Below are 24477 nucleotides of genomic sequence, written 5' to 3' on the forward strand. Positions count from 1 at the left end.
CAATCCGAAGGATGTTCGGAGAACTGAAAACCATGAACCAAAAGAACAATTCAACATGAACAACATGTGTACACAAAAGAACAACCAGCCCGAAGGGAACAGGGGCGGGTGCTGGGTCTCCCAATAGGAGCTAGAAGAAAAGGAATTTACGGTAAGTAAACAAAATTCCCTTCTTCTTTGTCGCTCCATTGGGAGACCCAGACAATTGGGACGTCCAAAAGCAGTCCCTGGGTGGGTAAAAGAATACCTCAATAAAAAGAGTCGAACGGCCCTCCTCTTACAGGTGGGCAACCGCCGCCTGAAGGACTCGCCTACCTAGACTGGCGTCTGCCGAAGCATAGGTATACACTTGATAGTGCTTCGTGAAAGTGTGCAGACTAGACCACGTCGCTGCCTGACACACCTGCTGAGCCGTAGCCCTGTGCCGCAATGCCCAGGACGCACCCACGGCTCTGGTAGAATGGGCTTTCAGCCCTGAAGGAAGCGGAAGCCCAGAAGAACGGTAGGCTTCAAGAATCGGTTCCTTGATCCACCGAGCCAAGGTTGACTTGGAAGCCTGCGAACCCTTACGCTGGCCAGCTACAAGGACAAAGAGCGCATCTGAACGACGCAGGGGCGCCGTGCGAGACACGTAGAGCCGGAGTGCTCTCACCAGATCCAAAGAGTGCAAATCCTTTTCACATTGGTGAATTGGATTAGGGCAAAATGAAGGTAAGGAGATATCCTGATTGAGATGAAAAGTAGATACCACCTTAGGGAGAAATTCCGGAACCGGACACAGAACCACCTTATCCTGGTGAAACACCAGGAAGGGTGCTTTGCATGACAGCGCTGCAAGCTCAGACACTCTCCGGAGTGATGTAATTGCCACTAGAAAGGCCACCTTTTGCGAAAGGCGTGATAAAGAGACATCCCGCAGCGGCTCGAAAGGTGGTTTCTGAAGAGCCGTTAGCACCCTGTTCAGATCCCAGGGTTCCAGCGGACGCTTGTAAGGTGGGACTATGTGGCAAACTCCCTGCAGGAACGTGCGGACCTGCGGAAGCCTGGCTAGACGCTTTTGAAAAAATACGGAGAGCGCCGATACTTGGCCCTTGAGAGAGCCGAGTGACAAACCCTTGTCCATTCCGGATTGGAGGAATGAAAGAAAAGTGGGTAAGGCAAACTGCCATGGAGAGAAACCGTTATCAGAGCACCAGGATAAGAAGATTTGCCAAGACCTGTAATAGATCTTGGCGGACGTTGGCTTCCTGGCTTGTCTCATGGTGGCAATGACATCCTGAGATAACCCTGAAGACGCTAGGAGCCAGGACTCAATGGCCACACAGTCAGGTTGAGGGCCACAGAATTCAGATGGAAAAATGGCCCTTGTGACAGCAAGTCTGGGCGGTCTGGAAGCGCCCATGGCTGACCCACCGTGAGATGCCACAGATCCGGGTACCACGACCGCCTCGGCCAGTCTGGAGCGACGAGAATGGCGCGACGGCAGTCGGACCTGATCTTGCGTAACACTCTGGGCAGCATCGCCAGAGGAGGAAACACATAAGGCAGTCGGAACTGCGACCAGTCCTGAACTAACGCGTCCGCCGCCAGAGCTCTGTGATCTTGAGACCGTGCCATGAATGCCGGGACTTTGTTGTTGTGCCGTGACGCCATGAGATCGACGTCCGGCGTTCCCCAGCGGCGACAAATCTCTCGAAACACTTCTGGGTGCAGAGACCATTCCCCCGCATCCATGCCCTGACGACTGAGAAAATCTGCTTCCCAGTTTTCTACGCCCGGGATGTGAACTGCGGAGATGGTGGAGGCTGTGGCTTTCACCCACTGCAGAATCCGCCGGACTTCCTGGAAGGCTTGACGACTGCGAGTGCCGCCTTGGTGGTTGATGTATGCGACGGCAGTGGCGTTGTCCGACTGGATACGGATCTGCCTGCCCTCCAGCCACCGCTGAAAAGCCAATAGGGCTAGATACACTGCTCTTATTTCCAGAACATTGATTTGAAGGGAAGACTCCATCGGAGTCCAGGTTCCCTGAGCCCTGTGGTGGAGAAAAACCGCTCCCCACCCTGACAGGCTCGCGTCCGTGGTGACCACAGCCCAGGTTGGGGGTAGGAAGGATTTTCCCTGCGATAGAGAGTTGGGAAGGAGCCACCACTGAAGTGACGTCTTGGTTGCAAGGGAAAGAGAGACGTTCCTGTCGAGGGAAGCCGACCTCCTGTCCCATTTGCGGAGAATGTCCCATTGGAGCTGCCGTAGATGGAATTGCGCGAACGGCACTGTCTCCATCGCTGCCACCATCTTCCCCAGGAAGTGCATGAGGCACCTTAAGGGGTGTGACTGACTCTGAAGAAGTGATTGCACCCCTGCCTGCAGAGAAAGCTGTTTGTCTCGCGGTAGCTTGACTACCGCTGACTGTGTCATCCCGAGGTAAGTCAGTGATTGGGTCAGTGTCAACTTGGATTTTGGGAAGTTGATGATCCACCCGAACTGCTGGAGAGTCGTCAGAGCGACTGTAAGGCTGTGTTGACACGTCACCCGAATCACCGAGTGGCCCTGAGAGTGTAGGACCGCCACGACGGATGCCATGACTTTGGTGAAAACCGTGGGGCTGTCGCCAAGCCGAAAGGCAATGCCACGAACTGAAGGTGTTCGTCCCTGATGGCGAAACGCAAGAAGCGTTGATGTTCGGGTGCGATCGGCACGTGGAGATAAGCATCTTTGATGTCGATCGATGCTAGGAAGTCTCCTTGTGACATCGAGGCGATGACCGAGCGGAGAGATTCCATCCGAAACCTTCTGGTCCTCACGTGTCTGTTGAGCAGTTTGAGGTCCAGAACAGGACGGAATGATCCGTCCTTTTTTGGCACCACGAACAAGTTGGAGTAAAAGCCGCGACCACGTTCCTGAAGGGGAACGGGGGTCACAACTCCTTCTGTCTTCAGAGCGTCCACCGCCTGAAAAAGTGCGTCGGCCTGAGCGGGGGGCGGAGAGGTTCTCAAGAAACGAGCCGCAGGACGGGAGCTGAACTCTATCCTGTTACCATGAGACAGAATGTCTCTCACCCATCGGTCTTGAACATGTGGCCACCAGGCGTCGCCAAAGCGGGAGAGCTTGCCACCGACCGAGGATGCGGTTAGGGGATGCTGAGAGTCATGAGGAGGCCTGCGGCCTTTTGGGGGCGTGACATGGACCGCCACGCATAGGAGTTCCTCTGGCCTTTCTCCTGCCTGCTGGACGAAGAGGATTGGGGCTTGGCGGAGGGACGAAAGGACCGAAACCTCGATTGTATTTTCCGTTGTTGAGGTCTCTTAGGTCTGGACTGGGGTAAGGAGGAGTCCTTTCCCTTGGATTCCTTAATAATCTCATCCAATCGTTCGCCAAACAAGCGTTCGCCAGAAAACGGCAAACCGGTTAAGAACCTCTTGGAGGCAGAGTCTGCCTTCCATTCGCGCAGCCACATGGCCCTGCGGACTGCCACAGAGTTAGCGGATGCCACAGCTGTACGGCTAGCCGAGTCTAGGACTGCGTTCATGGCGTAGGAAGAAAAAGCTGACGCTTGAGAAGTCAAAGACGCAACTTGCGGAGCAGAATTACGCGTGACAGCATTAATCTCAGTCAGACAAGCCGAGATAGCTTGGAGTGCCCACACGGCTGCAAAGGCCGGGGCAAAAGACGCGCCCGTGGCCTCAAAGATGGACTTCACCAGGAGCTCTATCTGCCTGTCAGTGGCATCCTTTAGCGATGAGCCATCTGCCACCGATACCACAGATCTAGCCGCCAATCTAGAGACTGGAGGATGCACCTTGGGACATTGAGCCCACCCCTTAACGACTTCAGCGGGGAAGGGGTAACGCGTGTCAGTGAGGCGCTTAGTAAAGCGCTTGTCCGGAACCGCTCTGGGCTTCTGGACAGCGTCTCTGAAGTTAGAGTGATCGAAGAACACACTACGTGTACGTTTGGGGAACCGAAACTGGTGTTTCTCCTGCTGAGACGCCGACTCCTCCACAGTAGGAGGTGGGGGAGAGAGATCCAACACCTGGTTGATGGACGAGATAAGATCATTCACTAATGCGTCCCCCTCAGGTGTATCAAGGTTAAGGGCGACGTCAGGGTCAGAACCCTGAGCTGTGACGTCCGCCTCGTCCTCCAGAGAGTCCTCAAGCTGGGAACCCGAGCAGCGTGAAGAAGTCGGGGAAGATTCCCAGCGAGCCCGCTTAGCCTGTCTAGGACTGTGGTCCTGGCAGGAGTCCTCCGCGTGGGACCTAGGGCCCAACCTGGGAGCGCGCTGCGGCTCAGACCGAGAGGGGCCTGGAAGTGACGATCCAACAGGGGCCGGGGCCTGTGTAAGGACCGGTCTGGACTGCAAAGCTTCTAGCAGCTTGGCAGACCATTTGTCCATAGACTGAGCCATGGATTGTGAAAGTGACTCAGAGAGTTTCTCAGCAAAAGAGGAGAACTCTGTCCCTGCCGCCTGGACAGGGGGAGCAGGGGGGGTCTACATGAGCCGAGGGGTCCACTAGTGACCGAGGCTCCGGCTGAGCAAGTGAAACAGGGGTCGAGCATTGCTCACAGTGAGGGTAGGTGGAACCCGCAGGTAACATAGCCCCACAAGAGGTACAGGCCGCAAAAAACCCCTGTGCCTTAACAGCTTTGCCCTTTGTGGACGTCTCCTAGGAGAATGATCACTGAGGGTATATGGGCAAAAACAGGGTATACAGCCCGACCGAACAGAAACATATATATATATAAATACGTATCTATTCCGGCACCCTGGGGGGGACCAGCACCGGGTGACCGGTGTGGCTTACCGACCGCTAACAAGCGGAGTGTGTGCCTCCAGATTCCCAGCTTTAGGTCCCCTGGAGCTGCAGAGCTGTTCCTGAGAATCCTCCACCGGCAGAATGCCCAAAAAAATGGCTGCCGGAAAACTCAGGGGAGGAGTGGAGCCGTGGGCGGCGCCAGGAAAGTGCGGGAATCTGGGGTCCCCACAGTGATCAGTGAGGGGGGAGGAAACATGCAGGATGCTCCAGCCCTCACATCCGACGTCAGGTCGGCAGTCCCGCCCTTACCCCTGACAGGCAGGCCCGGGGGCGGGATTTTTGCGACTAGGCCGCGATGAAGCCGGGGACTAAATTTGAGACCGCGCCCGACAAGCAGGCGCGGAAGTCCGCCGGTCTTCTCAATTCAGCAGCTGCCGCAGCGTCCGGGAAGAAGGTGCGCTCCTGCATATTCCCCAATGGGGACACAGAGTACCTTATAGTTGCAGGGCCCGGTCCCTGAGGTTGAATAGACTCCGGTCCGGCAGGTTCCCACAGGGGCTGCGGAGGGAGCACGGTCCCAGCAAATGGCTGACCGTTCAGGATCCCACTTCTCCCAGAGCCGCTAAGGGATGGTGAAGGAGACGGCATGAGGCTCCGGCCTTTGTACCCGCAATGGGTACCTCAACCTTAACAACACCGCCGACATAGTGGGGTGAGAAGGGAATATGCCGGGGGCCCCGTGGGGGCCCTCTTTTCTTCCAACCGACATAACTAATATGAGAATGCATGAGTGGATGTGTGCCTCCTTCCACACAAAGCATAAAACTGAGGAGCCCGTGATTCTCGGGAGGGTGTATAGGCAGAGGGGAGGGGTTACACTTTTTAAAGTGTAATACTTTGTGTGGCCTCCGGAGGCAGAAGCTATACACCCTAATTGTCTGGGTCTCCCAATGGAGCGACAAAGAAATATCGGGTAACTAAGCAAAGCGCTTTGCTTGGTTACCAATATTTACCCTGGTTACTAGCAAACACCGCTTAGCGCTGGCTCCCTGCACACGTAACCAGGGTAAATATTGGGTAACTAAGCAAAGCGCTTCGCTTAGTAACTCGATGTGTACCCTGGCTACGTGTGCCGGGAGCCAGCGCTAAGTGGTGTACGCTGGAAACCAGGGTAAATATTGGGTAACCAAGAAAAGCGCTTTGCTTAGTTACCCGATATTTACCCTGGTTACCAAGCGCAGAGTCGCTGGTGAGATCTGCCTGATTGACAGCTCACCAGCGACCATGTAGCGACACACCAGCGATCCTGACCAGGTCGTATCGTGGTCGGAATCGCTGGTACGTCGTTTAGTGAGGCGGTACCCTAAGACCAGTTAAAAGGTGAACAAGGTTTTGTTATTAAATCAGCTTTGAAGATTGTGTACATAATTAAAAAAAAAAAACAAAAAAAAAACAGATAACAATTACAGACTCAAGATTTTAGACATGCTCAATTGCCATGTTCATGGTTAACTTATTCCAAATCAAAGAAGAACTTTGATGTGGTCATAAATAAGCTCAGAAGAAAGTTCCAGGGACAAAAGAAGAGGGTTAAAAATCCTAGCATCTGAGTATGCTCACTGATGTATTTGTTAACTCATTCTGCAGTCTACTATGTAATGTGATACCTCAAAACTTTAAGCCTAAAGTGTTCAAAACTTGTAATAAAAGCCAACTGCAAAATTATTTTTAGACAAAAAATGCATACATAGTTAAACAAAATAAAATGTATGAATTCTCTCCTGCACATGCCATAATGGCTATAATCTAAAAGGTGGGCACTTGAAGGTCTACTTTATAGGAGGGGTGTAGGAGAAAACACATCAAAGAATAGTGTTGGACGACATGCAACTCATATCCATGCCCACATTATAGCCAGAGAACAAACCTAATTTTAATAATTTTTATACCCCCAGAGAGTGGACGGCGTTAACAAATGGCATGAGTCACCAACGTAAGGCCCTGTTCACATCAAGCTACGCCCAATTCATCATAGATGCCAAAAAAAAAAAACCATTAACATACATGCAAACTTATCCCTCAGACTATAAAGCCTGCTTTACACGGGACGACCGATCGTGCGATTTCACGATCGATCGTACCCGCCCCCGTCGTTTCTGCGTCACGGGCAAAATCGCTGCCCGTGTCGCACAAAGTCGTGAAACCCTCGTCACATGTACTTACCTGCTGAGCGACCTCGCTGTGGGCCTGAACGTCCACTTCCTGAATGGGGAGGGACGTTAGGCGTCACAGCGACATCACACAGCCGCCGGCCGATAGAAGCAGAGGGGCGGAGATGAGCGGGATGTAAACATCCCGCCCACCTCCTTCCTTCCGCATAGTCGGCGGGAGCCGCAGGACGCAGGTAAGCAGAGTTCATCGCTCCCGTGGTGTCACACGGAGCAACGTGTGCTGCCACGCGACCGATGAACAAGCGGCACAAGTAAAAATAAACGATATTATGAAACTGAGCGATGAGTACACGACTCACAATTTGTGAGCGATACTGCGTCGCTCAGAGGTTTCACACGAGACGACCTCGTGTATGATGCCGAATGTGCGTCACGAAAACAGTGACCCCCGACAATGCATCGCACGATTCGTCGTCTCGTGTAAAGCACCCTTAAAGCCCTACTGTAAAACAAAATAAACTAATGTGAAAAGAACAAAGAGAAAGGGTAGAAATGAGCTGACCGGTGTTCTCCACCTTTAAAGAACGAGCACACTTTGTTTTTGGTGAGTTTGTTACCGCAGTATTTGATAGCCAAAATCAGGAGTGGAACAATCAGAGGAAAATAAAAATACCAGGTCAGGAAGTATCACATAAAAAAAAAATACAAAAACAAACACTTTTAATAGTCGCAAAGTACATACCTGCAGTCAGGTTGACTACCGATGCTGTTCCTGCAGTGATCGCGTCCACTTGGGAGTGGATCTCATGTTTGGACTCATCCACCTTGTTTTGAATCCAGACTCGGGAGGCCTAGAAGACAATAGGAAGAACAGGATATGTCCGCACCATGAAAAAAAGTGGTCGAAACAAAAAACAGTGATTCTTTATTATTTTATCTAATCTCACCGTCACAATATTACTCTTTAAAGCATAACCAATCATTTTAATCTTTATTTCATAGATGAATGGTACACATGAAAATACTAAACTTTATAATATTTCTTATCAGACAAATTTGCTTCTTTCTCTGCCAGAATTGGTCAGTATCAAAATTCTCAATTCTGATGTAAAATCTGTATTCAGTGAAGACTTTCCCATTACTGAGGTAGGAGGTGATTGTTACTGATGAGAATATATGTTGATAGAAAAGCGAGGAGCTAGAAACCGAGGGTGGAGGCGCTAGAGGCCGAGGGAGGAGGCGCTAGAGGCCGAGGGAGGAGGCGCTAGAGGCCGAGGGAGGAGGCACTAGAGGCCGAGGGTGGAGGCGCTAGAGGCCAAGGGTGGAGGCGCTAGAGGCCAAGGGTGGAGGCGCTAGAGGCCGAGGGAGGAGGCGCTAAAGGCCGAGGGAGGAGGCGCTAAAGGCCGAGGGAGGAGGCGCTAGAGGCCGAGGGAGGAGGCGCTAGAGGCCGAGGGAGGAGGAGGAGCAGCGAGAGGCCGAGGTAGGAGGAGAAGCAGCGAGAGGCCGAGGGAGGAGGAAGAGCAGCGAGAGGCCAAGGGAGGAGGAAGAGCAGCGAGAGGCCGAGGGAGGAGGAGGAGCGAGAGGCCGAGGGAGGAGGAGGAGCGAGAGGCCGAGGGAGGAGGCGCTAGAGGCCAAGGGTGGAGGCGCTAGAGGCCAAGGGTGGAGGCGCTAGAGGCCAAGGGAGGAGGCGCTAGAGGCCAAGGGAGGAGGCGCTAGAGGCCAAGGGAGGAGGCGCTAGAGGCCAAGGGAGGAGGCGCTAGAGGCCAAGGGAGGAGGCGCTAGAGGCCAAGGGAGGAGGCGCTAGAGGCCAATGGAGGAGGCGCTAGAGGCCAATGGAGGAGGCGCTAGAGGCCAAGGGTGGAGGCGCTAGAGGCCAAGGGTGGAGGCGCTAGAGGCCAAGGGTGGAGGTGCTAGAGGCCAAGGGAGGACCTGCTAGAGGCCAAGGGAGGACCTAGAGACAGAGTTCCACCCCCTCCTATATACATAGAATCTCATCAGTAATAGCTGCCATCTCCTATCTCAGTAATGGGAAAGTCTTCACTAAATACGGATTTTATATAAGAATTGATAATTTTCATACTGACCGATCCATTTTTGCAGAGAAAAAAAAAGCAAATCGGTCTGATAAGATAAATTACAAGGTTGTTTATTTTCCTGTGTACTATCAATTCATTTAAAAAAAAAAAAAAAGGTTACGCTTGAAAAGGTTACTTCACTATAATAGATTATATATATATATATATATATACACAGTTAGGTCCAGAAATATTTGGACAGTGACACAAGTTTTGTTATTTCAGCTGTTTACAAAAACATATTCAGAAATACAATTATATATATAATATGGGCTGAAAGTGCACACTCCCAGCTGCAATATGAGAGTTTTCACATCCAAATCGGAGAAAGGGTTTAGGAATCATAGCTCTGTAATGCATATCCTCCTCTTTTTCAAGGGACCAAAAGTAATTGGACAAGGGACTCTAAGGGCTGCAATTAACTCTGAAGGCATCTCCCTCGTTAACCTGTAATCAATGAAGTAGTTAAAAGGTCTGGGGTTGATTACAGGTGTGTGGTTTTGCATTTGGAAGTTGTTGCTGTGACCAGACAACATGCGGTCTAAGGAACTCTCAATTGAGGTGAAGCAGAACATCCTGAGGCTGAAAAAAAAGAAAAAATCCATCAGAGAGATAGCAGACATGCTTGGAGTAGCAAAATCAACAGTCGGGTACATTCTGAGAAAAAAGGAATTGACTGGTGAGCTTGGGAACTCAAAAAGGCCTGGGCGTCCATGGATGACAACAGTGGTGGATGAACCCGTTCACAACATCAACTGAAGTCCAGAACACTCTCAGTGAAGTAGGTGTATCTGTCTCTAAGTCAACAGTAAAGAGAAGACTCCATGAAAGTAAATACAAAGGGTTCACATCTAGATGCAAACCATTCATCAATTCTAAAAATAGACAGGCCAGAGTTAAATTTGCTGAAAAACACCTCATGAAGCCAGCTCAGTTCTGGAAAAGTATTCTATGGACAGATGAGACAAAGATCAACCTGTACCAGAATGATGGGAAGAAAAAAGTTTGTAGAAGAAAGGGAACGGCACATGATCCAAGGCACACCACATCCTCTGTAAAACATGGTGGAGGCAACGTGATGGCATGGGCATGCATGGCTTTCAATGGCACTGGGTCACTTGTGTTTATTGATGACATAACAGCAGACAAGAGTAGCCAGATGAATTCTGAAGTGTACCGGGATATACTTTCAGCCCAGATTCAGCCAAATGCCGCAAAGTTGATCGGACGGCGCTTCATAGTACAGATGGACAATGACCCCAAGCATACAGCCAAAGCTGCCCAGGAGTTCATGAGTGCAAAAAAGTGGAACATTCTGCAATGGCCAAGTCAATCACCAGATCTTAACCCAATTGAGCATGCATTTCACTTGCTCAAATCCAGACTTAAGACGGAAAGACCCACAAACAAGCAAGACCTGAAGGCTGCGGCTGTAAAGGCCTGGCAAAGCATTAAGAAGGAGGAAACCCAGCGTTTGGTGATGTCCATGGGTTCCAGACTTAAGGCAGTGATTGCCTCCAAAGGATTCGCAACAAAATATTGAAAATAAAAATATTTTGTTTGGGTTTGGTTTATTTGTCCAATTACTTTTGACCTCCTAAAATGTGGAGTGTTTGTAAAGAAATGTGTACAATTCCTACAATTTCTATCAGATATTTTTGTTCAAACCTTCAAATTAAATGTTACAATCTGCACTTGAATTCTGTTGTAGAGATTTAATTTCAAATCCAATGTGGTGGCATGCAGAGCCCAACTCGCGAAAATTGTGTCACTGTCCAAATATTTCTGGACCTAACTGTGTATATATATATATATATATATATATACACACACACACACACACACATACATATACACATACATACACATATATATATACATACATACATACATACTTATAGAATATCTGTATCTATATCTCTATAAGCTGAGTACTTCCCTGCTCCAATTACCATTGCTCCACTTGTTGTGCAACAGTTTTTCTTATTCTTCTGGGTCCCGGTGTTTTAAAGTTGTGCCCCTTGGCAAGAATTGTACACATGTCACTTCAACCAATTGGGCGTATACCACAAAACTTATCTGTGGGTATTTGCATGTTCTGCTTTGATGCTGGTTAATCAAACCATGGCCCTGCCCTAAGAGAAGTTCTGTGTTACACGCTTGGTCGGTTTAAGGGAAATTTTTCACTTGAATTCCCAGGTGGCATAACTTTGGAAGAGAAGTGCAGAGAAGAAAAACAAAAACTGTTCCAGAATGAGTGGAATGGTGCCAATTGAAGGAGTTTCCCGGCTTAAAAGGAAAAAAAAAAATCTATTAAAAGGTCCTCTTCAAGAACAATGATGAGCTGCCAATATCAGAATGGATGAAGTGAATTTGATGATGGACAGTAGCATGATAGGAAGCTCTAGATTAAACTCATTGTTAAATCAAGGACAGCACCTCATCCTTAGGCCCCCTTCACACATCAGTGATTCTGGTCCGTATGTGCTTTTTTTTTATACATACAAGAATCACTGACATACGCAGACCCATTATAATCAATGGGTCAGCGCACACATCAGTGATTTTTCACTGAACGTGTCTCCGTGCAGCGTACACCCATGGCCGTGATTCTGCACGGAGACAAGTTAGTTTTTTTCTGGCATCACTGATGTTCCACGGACCACACTATGGTGTGATCCGTGTGTGACCTTTGAAACACGTACCAGAAAATCTCGGACATATTAAATATTAAATATTTTAAACGTACCTTGCCTGCTATTCGCTGTGCAGCCTACGCTCTCGGCAGCTCCTGCCTGGCTCATGAATATTCATGAGAGCAGGAATAGCCGACCAAGAAGTAGCTGCAGAGAGCGGTGGGCAGATGCTGGAGAGCTGGAGACTTCAGCACCATGGACAGCAGGAGCGAAGGCAGGTGAGTAATGTCCATATGCAATCACGGAACACGGAGGGACATGTGCGTGTTTTACACGTCAGTGAAGAACCTCAGGGTTTTTCACTGACATGTAAAACGGGCCTTACAAGCAGCTGTGTCTGGAACCGTGGCTCAGTCTTGGGCCCCCTTCACACGTCAGTGAAAAACAGTGATGTTCTTCACTGACGTGTAAAACACGCACATGTCCCTCCGTGTGCCTTGATTCACGGTACACGTGGGTTGTCCATGTGCAATCCGTGATTGCAAATGGACATTACTCACCTGCCTTCGCTCCTGCTGTCCATGGTGCTGAACTCCTCGGCTCTGCATCGTCCGCCCACTGCTCTCTGCAGCTACTTCCGGGTCGGCTGTTCCTGCTTTTATGAATATTCAGGAGCCGGGCAGGAGCTGCAGAGAGCGGAGGCTGCACAGCGAATCGCTGGAAAGGTTAGTTGAAAATGTTTATTATTTAATATGTCAGTGTTTTTCTGGTACGTGTTTCACGGATCACACCATAGTGTAGTCCATGGATCATCAGTGATGCCAGAAAAAAACTGACTTGTCTCCGTGCAGCGTACACGCGTGTCCGTGATTCTGCACGGAGACAGGTTCAGTGAAAAATCACTGATGTGTGAGCAGACCCATTGATTATAATGTATCTGCGTATGTCAGTGATTCTGGTACGTATAAAAAAAAAAAGCACAAACGTACCACAATCACTGACGTGTGAAGGGGGCCTTATTCAGATCTTTTACATCGCATATCCATGGCCAAGCTGGTGTAGATAACTCAACACTAACTTAAATAACACCAATCACCAGGATTTTCCTATATAAACTAAAGCCAGGCAGATTCTCTACACACCTTTAAGTGTCAGCTCTGCTGTTTAGGTTTTGAAATCCAAGAAAGTAAAGTTTATAAAGTCATCAGCTTCTTGAGTGACAGCAGCTGAGAATCAGATAATAGCTGGGGGGTATTCATAGTTATCCCCTCCCCCTGTTACAATTAGCATAAGTATTATACAATCAATTTTATGTTTGACTTGCAGGACCTGTGTGAGGTCATACCCATGTGACCAGAAGGGGCGGGGCCTCAGCCAACAGAAAAATGTTGCTTCCTGGTATCAGCTTTGTTGGCTGAGGCCCCGCCCCTTCTGGTAACATGGGGCAGGATATTATCTAATCCTCAGCTGTGGTCACTCAAGAAGCTGATGATTTTATAAACTTTACTTTCTTGGATTTCAAAACTTAAACATCTGAGCTGACCACTAAAGCACTGGCTTTAGCTTCTATACGAAAATCCTGGTAATTGGTTCCCTATAATATGCCACAGAACCTTTATTCTGCCAGTCAACTTGAATGAATTCATTCAATTAAAAGTGTTATAAAGTTCTAGGAGGTCCACTTAAAAGGATTGTCCACTATTATAACAATCCTTTCTTAATTGCTTTAGCTTCCCCCTTAGAAAATAAACACATCCTATACTCACCTCTGGCACCGATCCAGCGATGACAGCAACTGCAGCTACGGACTCTCACTACCTCAAGACATAGCGGACATTTGGAGGAAGTTGGAAAGCTGCAGCAGCTCGTTCTTCTTCCAGGTGCCAGTTTTGATTGGAGGAAGTGAGAGTAAAGTGGCCACTGATTGGTTTGCAGGCTTCATGTGACATGTAGGCGGTGCCAGTGCTGTCATCACTAGAATGGCAGCAGAGGAGAGTGTGGGCTGTTTTTATTTTATAAGGGGGAATAAATCAATTGAGAAGGGGTTGTACGAGTAGTGGACCATCCCCCTTTAAGCTTGTGTTGAGTAGAATGAAAATACTGATGACTACTATAAAAATAAAGCAAAACCCTAAGCTCTCGCATGGTTTTCGTTTTGGAAATATAAGCTGGGGGAGGGTCACACCTTTACTTTCATTGTAGACATCCACGGCAATAGGAAACGTGGCCATGTGGCTACAGGCTGTGACAGAAGGCAATGCAATAATGTGACACAGAACATAGAAGCTGATGAACATTTCCATCATCATGGTGGTTTTCAGGCCATTTTTTTACGTTATTGTGAGACCTATTGTGCCATCTTTAATTCATTCCAGCAAGCCTGGGATAAATGTTTATTGCTGTAGCTTTGAACGGATTATCAGGTTTCTCTAGCTCAGAGACATACTCCGATCGCTTTCAATGCAGAACATGGTTTTGAAGATGAAACCCGCAGACTACTGAGGAATATAAATGTTTTATAAAATCACTTTCTTGTAGCAATGCTAAACTGCTTTTTACCAAACTGAAATTGAGCTGCACTTAACTAAATGGTTATCTGTCAAATATATCCGGACGCGTACATACCAGCATCAGACCGATAGGTGGGCAGCTGTCATAATAAAATAATCATATTATGAAGGTCTTACCATGTCGTGTCCCAGAGGTGGTAGGTTGTCCACTTGGCTCAAATCATCATGTGCTTGCTGAACTGCGTGCATGCTGGTGTTAATGGTCCCCATCAGAGCTTGCTGAGCTGATGTCTGAAGAAAAGGAGAAAAAAAACAAAAAAAACTTGAATGTGATGCACATTCCAACCCAAGCAAATTCATTCTTTACGGAATAGATTCCCTGAGACACGTGAATAATACACATTTCCATATAAAAACACCTAAAGACGGCTTGTAAAGCTCCATCCATTCATAGATGCCACAGCAGATGCAGCCATTGACCAGAAGCAAATGGAAGAGAAGGCTTTTTCCGCCAGCCGTGCACACATCCTTACAGAACACTGAAAATATTTTCCAGCAGCCTCGAAAACGAACAGAAAGTAGGTTAGGAGACAATTCCGCTAATTAGCAGTGACATATGGCTGGACAGTTCGGGATGTGATTAATTGAAAGGATGAGCAGAACAAGGCATCTAATAAGGCAAAGACCGAGACAAAACGATTGAATGCTTTCTGCTACAAATAAAATGGGCACAAGTGTAAAAAGGAGCACGTGAGAGGGCGGCATTCTGCAACCAGGGATTCACTGCCCCCCGGACAGAGGCAGATTCGACACATTGGTAATGACAGCACAAAATCCGGAATCCTTCCATGCACAGAAAACTTTGGATGAACCCAAGAACAAAATGCACGGCAATAAAGACTCTAAGTATTACATCCAGGTGCCAATTGTATGTCCGCTTGTATTATTTTTATTTTTTGTCCTCTTTCAAGATTACATTTTGCAGCTAGGCGTATAATAAAAAGGTCCTCACGCCGCCTATGGAGCTTCTCTAAATTGATTCCAGTTCAATTACCTCAGCTGAGCTTGGTTTATGTCGAGTACTAGTGGCGGTCCGGAGACTAATTAGCCGATAAGACTGAGGACGTGTTTACTTTTGCATGATTTGGCGTCATTAAACGAGTGATCAGCTTCATCAAGCATGAGATTGTGTCTAAGTGAGAAACTGCGCTTTGTAACAGAGAAACGTTCAATGAACAAAAAGGAAAATTATTTTCATGGTAAATCAAATTTGGACGAAGGGGATTCCAGATAAATACTGTCAGCGCAATGCGAGTGATGGACTAATGCAATTAACTAATTTGATGACGTAAAGGCAAAGAAAACAGCATTGATTCCAAGCATCATATTTGTTATGTACCACATTTATATGCTAGTTTATAAATGTCAATATCATACCTAACTGCACCTATGATGATTAGTGATGAGCGAGCAGTACCATGCTTGGCTGCTCGGTACTCAAAATGAGCAGTTTGGATGCAACTTGATTACCGAGTATTATGGAAATCAAAGGAGAACTCAAGCATTTTTCCCCAGTTGACTTCCATTATACTCGGTAATCAAGTCGACTCTGTACGAGTGTCCAACCTACTTGAGTACTGAGCACCCGAGCATGGTAGTGCACACTCGTCATCACTAATGATAATCTTAAAGGGGTTATCCACTTTCCTGAAAGTGGACGCCAAACACTTTAAAATACCTGAAATAATGAACACAGCAGATACTCACCCTCCCTGGGTCAAGTACCAGTTTCTCACCACTGTTCTGATCTCTTTTTTGTGGCTGGGCAGTGATACCATGTTTTTCCACAAATAAGATATTGTCTTATACTTTTTTTGCCCCAAAAAAGGCGCTAGGGCTTATTTTTGGGTAGGTCTTATTTTAGGGGAAACACGGTTGGGGGCAAGTTTACCCCTCCTCTAAGAAAAGCAGACCCCCCGCTTCCCTTTCCTGGAGACTCATACTTACTTTACCGTGGACGTCTGCGTTGCTCCCAGGTCCCCCTGCGATCCTTGGCGGGCGGTCCCAGCAGGCATGCTGCATGCTGTCCTCCTCTACTTCTGGCCGACACACACACACAATCAGATCGTACACAAACACTCCCCACATCCGGCGATACAGATTTCTTTCAGCCAGCAGGGGAAGATGGGACGCAGTGCAGTGGAGCGCATCGACGGACTCGGCGGTGGAACACATCAATGTGTTTCACTGCACTGCGTCCCAGGATTCTCAGAAGCAATCTGTATCGCTGGATGTGGTGAGTGTGTGTGAGCAATCTGATCTGTGAGAGTGTGTGTGTGTGTGTGTGTGTGTGTGTGTGTGTGTGTGTGCGCGCATGCGTGCACATGCGCAATCTGATTGTGTGTGCGATCTGATGTGTATGTGTGTGTGATTATTCTTTAACTTTTTTAGCTGCATGGACACTTTATTATTGAACTGCAAATAAGGCTTATTTTTGGGTAGGGCTTATATTTAAGCCTTGGTCCAAAAATCCTTGCTAAGGCTTATTTATGGGGGAGAGCTTATTTTTGGAAACACACAGTATCATGTAGACAGTGTGCATCACCATTGTAGCTAAATCGCTGAGCTTGGTGTGGTTCATCCCAACAAAATCACCGGTGTAGGCAATGAACAAACTGGAGCAGTGGCAAGGAGTCAATGCCGAACCCAGGGAGGGCAAGTACCCATAGTGTTTATTATGTTATTTTAAAGTGTTTGGGGTCCACTTTCCTGAAAGAAGAGAACCCCTTCAATAAATCTGTCCCAATGAGTGGCATAGGATCTTGTGTCCTCCATTCTGTTTTCCCCAGGCCACGAACAATTACCGTACATCTTATGGCTTTTTTTTTTTTTACACATTCACGAAGAAAAACTGGTCCTATTTGTAGAACAATCTCATACATTACAATGAGCAAGTCAGAGATGTAAGCCAATATCATATTGCAGCCACGTGCTAGTCTCCTACAAACAACGCCATCTGAATTCATGTGTAAAGCAACATGAATATCACAATGTTGCATTGCTTTAGCTAATCTAATGATTGTCACTCAGAATAAAGAGAGAAAAAAAAAAGTACACTCCTATTGGATCTTTGGACGCAGTCCACACGCAAGTTTGCCATTTTTAGCCCACAATGCAGGTTGTGTGTGACTGATCTGCCTATGATTTGCAACTTTTCAGAGCCGGATTGCAACTGTAAAGTGTTGATGAAACCGTAAGTCACAGGTGCATATAGACCGCGCTAAATAAATCTGATACAAAACACCACATTTTTAAAAACAAAAACACACAAAACCAAAAAACCACAAACTAAATCCGCTGCGTTTACTTACTAGTGGAGGCATGTGACCTCGGTGCATTTGGCCCGTGGTGAGCTGCTGTTGAGCGGATGGCATGGTGCCGATGTTAAAAGTCTCTGGTCCACTTGATCCTGAGCGTATAATAGCAGGGAGAGCGACCGTGCCATGTTCAGGCTTGCCAGGCCGAGTGACTTGCTGCTGTTGAAGAATAGTGGATCTAAAAACAGAAATGTGCATTATTTTTTTCCTGTAGTTCATTCAGCGGTGCGGGTTTTTATTTTAATGAAGCCATGTACTTACTTTTTGGGGGAAATTGATTCTTCTAACATTGTTGATTCTTCATCTCCTTCTAATCCAAAGCGGTCTTTACTTTGTTTCTACGGCAATTGAATATTAATTATGTTCTGACAAGTGATATTAAAAAATATATTATTTTATCTAAAAAACTTAAAGGCAAATGCTACATAATTACGAATGTGTGAATTATGTCCTGTACATCTAAACATTAACGATGTAAAATGAGCTTGAATACTTATTTTTGCACACAAACACCATAGAAAAGTTAGAAAAGTCTATGTACCTTCTTGAGTATGATGTCTATGTACCCCGCGATTAGCTGAGAGATCTGCTCCCCTTCCGTGGTTTGGACAGAATAATAACTCTCTTGATATTCTCCAAAGTCCTAAAGTATATAAATGTATGAGCAATTTAAAAAAACAAAAAAAAACAAACCAAAAACAACATCAACATCTCCCTTAGTGTGCCACAACCAAGCATTACAGCACGACCATCTAAATGCAGCTTTGGGTGTGATTAGAGAAATGGTAGAACTTGGAATAAAGCTAGTAATAGATGAATAATGTAAAGACGTTCCTGACTGCTCTCAGAAGCAGTTACACATAAAACAGAATATCTCACTTGCATTTTTTTATTCATGCCCAAAAAAAAAAAAAATAAATAAAAAGCAAAATATAAAAAAATAAAATATATGAATTGCTAATGATGCCTCACATTTCCTCCTTTGAAGAAACATAAAAAACAAAAATAAGACTATACCAGAGTGAAGCTTTTTGGAGAAGCAGCCCATCGTTTTACGGTCGTCAGTGGCCATTCCTGAAGTACTTCCTTTGTTTTTTCATCTACTCTCATCACGGAGTCCTTAGTAATACCAAGCAAACGTGGCACAAGCTTGTTTTTACCCTTCATTTTTTCCTAGAAGTGGAAATAGACAGAAATTTAGGTTGGAAATGGAGTAACTATCATATATACATAGATACACATTATAATGCCCCTATAAAATTACTTAGGCCGGGTTTCACACATCCGGCTTTTCGCCAGTTTGGCGGATACGGTGCACGCCAGTACAGTGTATACAGTACACTGGCAGCGCAACAAGCTCCGGTCACATAAAGGCGTGCGCCGCATCCGCCAAAGCGGTGAAAAGCCGGATGTGTGAAACCGGCCTTACGCATCGCTGCTAGAGTGCGGCCTACAGAGCTCTTTGCAGTGTGCTTCTAAGTAGGAAAAAAGAGTATCATATATAGATAGATTAGATACATGTTATTCCTCTATAATATTCCTTATGCATCGCTGATAGTGCGCGGCCTACGGAGCTCTTCGCAGCCTGCTTTTAAGTAGGACTTGACTTCTTAAGCGGTGGGGGCTGGAGCAGGAGTCGGGTCAAGCAAGTCTGTACTTTATAAATTTGCTAAATCCTGCGGTCAGCAGAAAACGTAGACAGAAACCGTGTAACGATCTGACCGCGGGGAGAGCGTCTACGTTTAACAATCAAATCTTAACAATGATGATAATTAGGTAAGAAAGCACCAGAGGAGATGAAAGATGTAAGGAGAAAAAGGCATTAAAGGCAGAAAGAATGTGCCATGAAATTCGATTTCTCTCATTCCGTCGTATAATACATTTACAGAGTGAAACAATATAGAAAAAAAAAAAGCACAAAAAGCTTAGACAGGGAGTGCACAAAATAGGATTATACAGTCAGACGGAAAAAAATACACAAATGTCTTAATCAGACCAAGGCTTCTTTTACAGCATCTCGGCCCGGTCACAGCTTTTATGTACCAATAAAGTATTTTAATGATCCATAATACTGCTAGATTGGGCCGGTAACCTTGCTATCGGACCACGATTTGTATCATTATATCCCAAATGTAAATTAGTAGTTGTAATATTTTCCCAATATTTTGCATTACTATTAACCCATATGTAGCTTTCTCAGAAAACACCACCAATAAATGTGAGTTTTTGATGCTGAGCTTCTGACGCTGTGCATTTTCGCTGTCCCAAAATTGCTGCAATGTCTCAGGTTCAGCAGTGGGTGGAATTTACGGAATAATCATGCCCGCCGTACTTTTTTTTTTTTTTTTTTTTAGTGTAGCGGACCTCCGATGTATGTTTAAAAACTGCATTACGCCAATTTGTATTGCAAGTACACTGAATTTTATGCCATATTTAACATAATTAATCCCTTAACGGCCGCAGGCAGTAATATTATGTCTCTGCAATCATAGTGTTAATTCCCACCTGCTGCTGCGGGCGGGGATCCGCGCACATGTCAGCTGATTTGTACAGCTGACATGTGTGCCTGACAGGTATGAGTAGAATTGCTATCCATCCATACCTGTTAACCCCATTAAATGGCGCTGTCAAGATGTAACAGCGCCATATTAATGGCAATAGCGGTAGAAGTTTGGATCCGGTGCATGTCATGGTAGCACAGGTCTTGTGATGACGCCTGTAGCTCACATGACTCAGGTCCTGTAACCAGCAGCCGAGTACTGTCGGTAATAGGAGATGATCATTTCTCCGATTCTGAGCGGTGCTGCTCTAATCGGGAGAAATGAATGAGCGCTCAGACAGCTGATCCTTATAGCCCCCTAGGGGGACTAGTAAAATAAAACAATTAAAAGTTAAAAAAAAGAAGTTTTGAAAAATTAAAAGAAAATAAAAAAAAAAATTAAGTTCAAATCACCCCCCTTTCGACCCATTGAAAATTAAAGGGTTAAAAAAATACACACATTTGGTATTGCCACCTTCAGAAATGCCCAATCTATCAAAATATAAAATCAAGTAATCTGATCGGTAAACAACGTAGTGGCCAAAACAATTCCAAACAACAAAATTAAGTTTACTGGTAGCCACAAATTTTGCGCAAAATGCAATAACAGGTGATCACAACGTAGCATCTGTGCAAAAATGGTACCGTTAAAAACGTCAGCTCGAGACGCAAGAAATAAGCCATCACTGAGCCATAGATCCCGAAAAATGAAAACGCTATGAGTTGTGGAAAATGACGCAAAACATACACCACTTTTTTCAAACTTCTCATTTTTTTTAACCCCTTAGATAAAAGTAAACTTACTCAGGTTTGGTGTCTACGAACTCACACCAACCTCAGGCATCACACCCACACATCAGTTTTACCATATAGTGAACACAGTTTATAGATATCTCAAAAACAATAGTGCAATTGCACTTTTTTTTGCCGTTTTCCAGTACACTATATGGTAAAGCTTATGGTTTATTTTAATAGTACAGCTCGTTCCGCAAAAAATGAGCCCTCACATGACCATATTGACTGAAAAATAAAAAGTTACGTCTCTCGGAAGAGGAATGGCGAAAAAAAAAAGAAAAGCGCAAAATCGATTGGTCGTGACTTAGTTAAAGCACCACTGCAGCAGTTTTTTTTAATGATTTCATTGCTGGGGTGGTGCTTTCAACACAAGTACCCTGCCCCCAGTATTATACTCCTCCGGTGGCTTCACCATTTTTCCTTGTCGATCCAGTTCCGCGGCGCCATCTTGTGTCTGTAGCTCCTGACTTGCCGAGAGTTAATTCACAAGCTCTCCATGCAAGTCTATGAGAGCCAGAATGAGGCTCTTGTAGAGAATAATTAGGTTGTGACCTCCAGTGCGTTCCATGAAATACTGGAGCTGCAGGAAGATCACAAATCGCAGGAGACAGACAGGAGCGGTGGTGAACCTCCCAGAGGGAGAGTATAAGACGAGGGGCACTGCATTACATTTAACCCCTTAGTGACGGAGCTAATTTTCACCTTAATGACCAGACCAAATTTTGCAATTCTGACCAGTGTCACTTTATGAGGTTATAACTCTAGAACGCTTCAACGGATCCCGGTGATTCTGAGATTGTTTTTTCGTCACATATTGGACTTCGTGTTAGTACCAAATTTAGGACAATATTTTTTGCGTTTATTTATGAAAAAAATTGAATATTGGCAAAAATTTTGAAAATTTTGCAATTTTCAACTTTTGAATTTTTATACCGTTAAACCAGAGATTTCTGTGACACAAAATAGTTAATAAATAACATTTCCCACTTATCTACTTTACATCAGACCAATTTTGGAAACAAAATTTTTTTTTGTTAGGAAGTTAGAGGGGTTCAAAGTTTATCAGCGATTTCTCATTTTTACATCAAAATTTACAAAACCATTTTTTTAGGGACCACATCACATTTGAAGTGACTTTGAGAGGCCTAGATGATAGAAAATACCCAAAAGTGACACCATTCTAAAAACTGCACCCCCCAAAGTACTCAAAACCACGTTCAAGAAGTTTATTAACCCTTCAGGTGCTTCACATGAACAAAAGCAATGTGGAATGAAAAAAAAGCAAAAATTAAATTTTACCTAAAAATGTTGCTCTAACCCAAATTTATTCACTTTTAGAAGAAATAACACAACAAAATGGACCCCAAAACTTGTTCCCCACTTTCTTATGAACGCGCCAATACCCCACATGTGATCAGAAACCTCTGTTTGGACAAATGGGAGGGCTCGGAACAGAAGGAGCAATATTTGAATTTTGGAAAGCCAATTTGGCTGAAATAGATTGCGGGCACCATGTTGCATTTACAGGTCCGCTAAGGTACCTAAACAGAAGAAATCCCTCACAAGTGACACCATTTTGGAAACTAGACCCCTCAAGGATTCTATCTAGGGGTATAGTGAGCATTTTAGATCCACAGGTACTTCACAGATTTTGTTAACGTTACGTTGTCATATTGAAAATTTTAATAATTTTCTCAAAAATGTTGCTTTAGCATCAATTTTCTCACTTTTTCAAGAGGTAATTCCAAAAATTTGACCTCAAGGTTTGTTAACCACTTTTTTATGAGCGCGGTGATACCTCACATGTGGTCTGAAACCTTTGTTTGGACAAATGGGAGGGCTTGGAACGAAAGGGGCAATATTTGAATTTTGGAAAGGAAATTTGGCTGAAAAAGATTGCGGGCACCATGTCACATTTGGAGGACCCCTAAGGTACCTAAACAGCAGAAACCCCGCACAAGTGACCCCATTTTGGAAACTAGGCCCCTCAAGGAATTTATCTAGATGTTTGGTGAGTACCCTGAACCCCCAGGTGCTTCACAGAATTTTATAACGTTGAGCCATGAAAAAAAAAAAATAAAATTTTACCACAAAATTGTTATTTCAACCAGGTAGCTTTTTTTTTTACAAGAGTAAAAGGAAAATATTCAGCATAACATTTATTGTGCAATTTCTCCTGAGTTTGGCGATACCTTATATGTGGTGGAAATCAACTGTTTGGGTGCACAGCAGGGCTCGGAAGGGAAGGAGTGCCATTTGACTGCAAAATTGGCTGGAATCAATAGCGGACGCCAGGTTGCATTTGGAGAGCCCCTGAGGTGCCTAAACAGTGGCTGTCCCCCACAAGTGACTCCATTCTGGAAACAAGACACCTCAAGGCTTTTATCTAGGTGTATAGTGAGCAGTTTGAATCCACGAATACTTCACAGATTTTGATAAGCTTAGGTTGCCATATTGAAAATGTTCATTTTTTTCACAAAAATGTTGCTTCAGCATCAAATTTCTCACTTTTTCAAGAGACAACAACAAACCGTGGACCCAACAGGTTGTTATCCAATGTCTTATGAGCACAGGGATACCCCACATGTGGCCAAAAACCTCTGTTTGGATAAATGGGAGGGCTTGGAATGGAAGGAGCACCATTTGAATTCTGGAAAAGTTGAGATAAATTGCGGGCACCATGTCACATTTGCAGGGCCCCTTGGGTACCTATACATTCGAAACCCCCCACAAGTGACTCCATTTTGGAAACTGGATTTTATTCAGGAGTATAGTAGCATTTTGAATCCACAGGTACTTCACAAAAATGTTGCTGTAGCAACAAATGTCTCACTTTTAGGCTATGTGGCCATGATCCAGCGACACGGCGTCTAGTACACAGTGTCAGCCTCCTGCAGAGATGTGAGTGTTGTCCACGGGAGAACGCAGCTGCCCATGCCCACGACACCGGGGGGTCACTCAGAAATCCCCCGCGCTGGCTACCAGTACGTCACAATCGGGGGGTAACAAGTGGGGGTCACCCCTCCTTTATACCTCCCGACCGACAGACAGAGCACGTGACGCGCTCTCTAGCGCCCCTCTTATAGTCAGGCCAATTATGGAATTGCCCGACAATAAGCAAGGAGGCCGCTATACTACTTATGCCGATTATTGAAGGGTCCCCGGTGAGAGTAAGGTATATATTCCCCCGACCTCCGCGGGCGGAATATATAATATCTTCCCGAGTCTCACTGGCCTCCCCACAATAATCCTTGGCACAACTCGCTGCCACCAACCGATTTACGGTAACTATTAGCCGAACACACAGACGTGGGATTCAAGATCGAGATAACAGAACAGCCCAAGATTAATTATATAATTTAATCAGCCTAAAGCACACTAGAACTACAATATATACAATAGGGAATCTACAGAATATACATATGTCAGAGTACAGTTACAATCAAAGCATGGGTTACAAACAGGCATACACAGTTCCAGCAGTTACCTTGTTGCGTCTGGCCACAGGGGGCGCTGTAGACCAGGTTTCCAGGAACTCCCTCACAGGTCTTTCCCAACCAGGCCCCCGAGCAGAAGAACACTGGAAAATGGCCGAAGTAGGGTTATCAACCTGGGCA

At 45.8% G+C, this 24477-nt stretch overlaps 1 protein-coding gene across 2 annotated transcripts in view; it reads right to left on the reverse strand.

The window, feature by feature from the left end:
- TLN2 (talin 2) overlaps positions 1-24477 on the reverse strand; it is a 406458-nt gene that overhangs the window by 176424 nt on the left and 205557 nt on the right. For both annotated transcript variants that reach the window (XM_075345523.1, XM_075345524.1), the window contains exons 11-16: positions 18544-18699; positions 18068-18169; positions 17788-17864; positions 17521-17704; positions 14327-14440; positions 7671-7779 (exon numbers count right to left, since the gene is read on the reverse strand). In XM_075345523.1, coding sequence (XP_075201638.1) covers positions 7671-7779; positions 14327-14440; positions 17521-17704; positions 17788-17864; positions 18068-18169; positions 18544-18699 — 742 coding nt within the window. The remainder of the gene's footprint in view (positions 1-7670; positions 7780-14326; positions 14441-17520; positions 17705-17787; positions 17865-18067; positions 18170-18543; positions 18700-24477) is intronic.

This window comes from Anomaloglossus baeobatrachus, chromosome 4 (assembly GCF_048569485.1).
Source record: "Anomaloglossus baeobatrachus isolate aAnoBae1 chromosome 4, aAnoBae1.hap1, whole genome shotgun sequence".
Lineage (NCBI taxonomy): Eukaryota > Metazoa > Chordata > Amphibia > Anura > Aromobatidae > Anomaloglossus > Anomaloglossus baeobatrachus.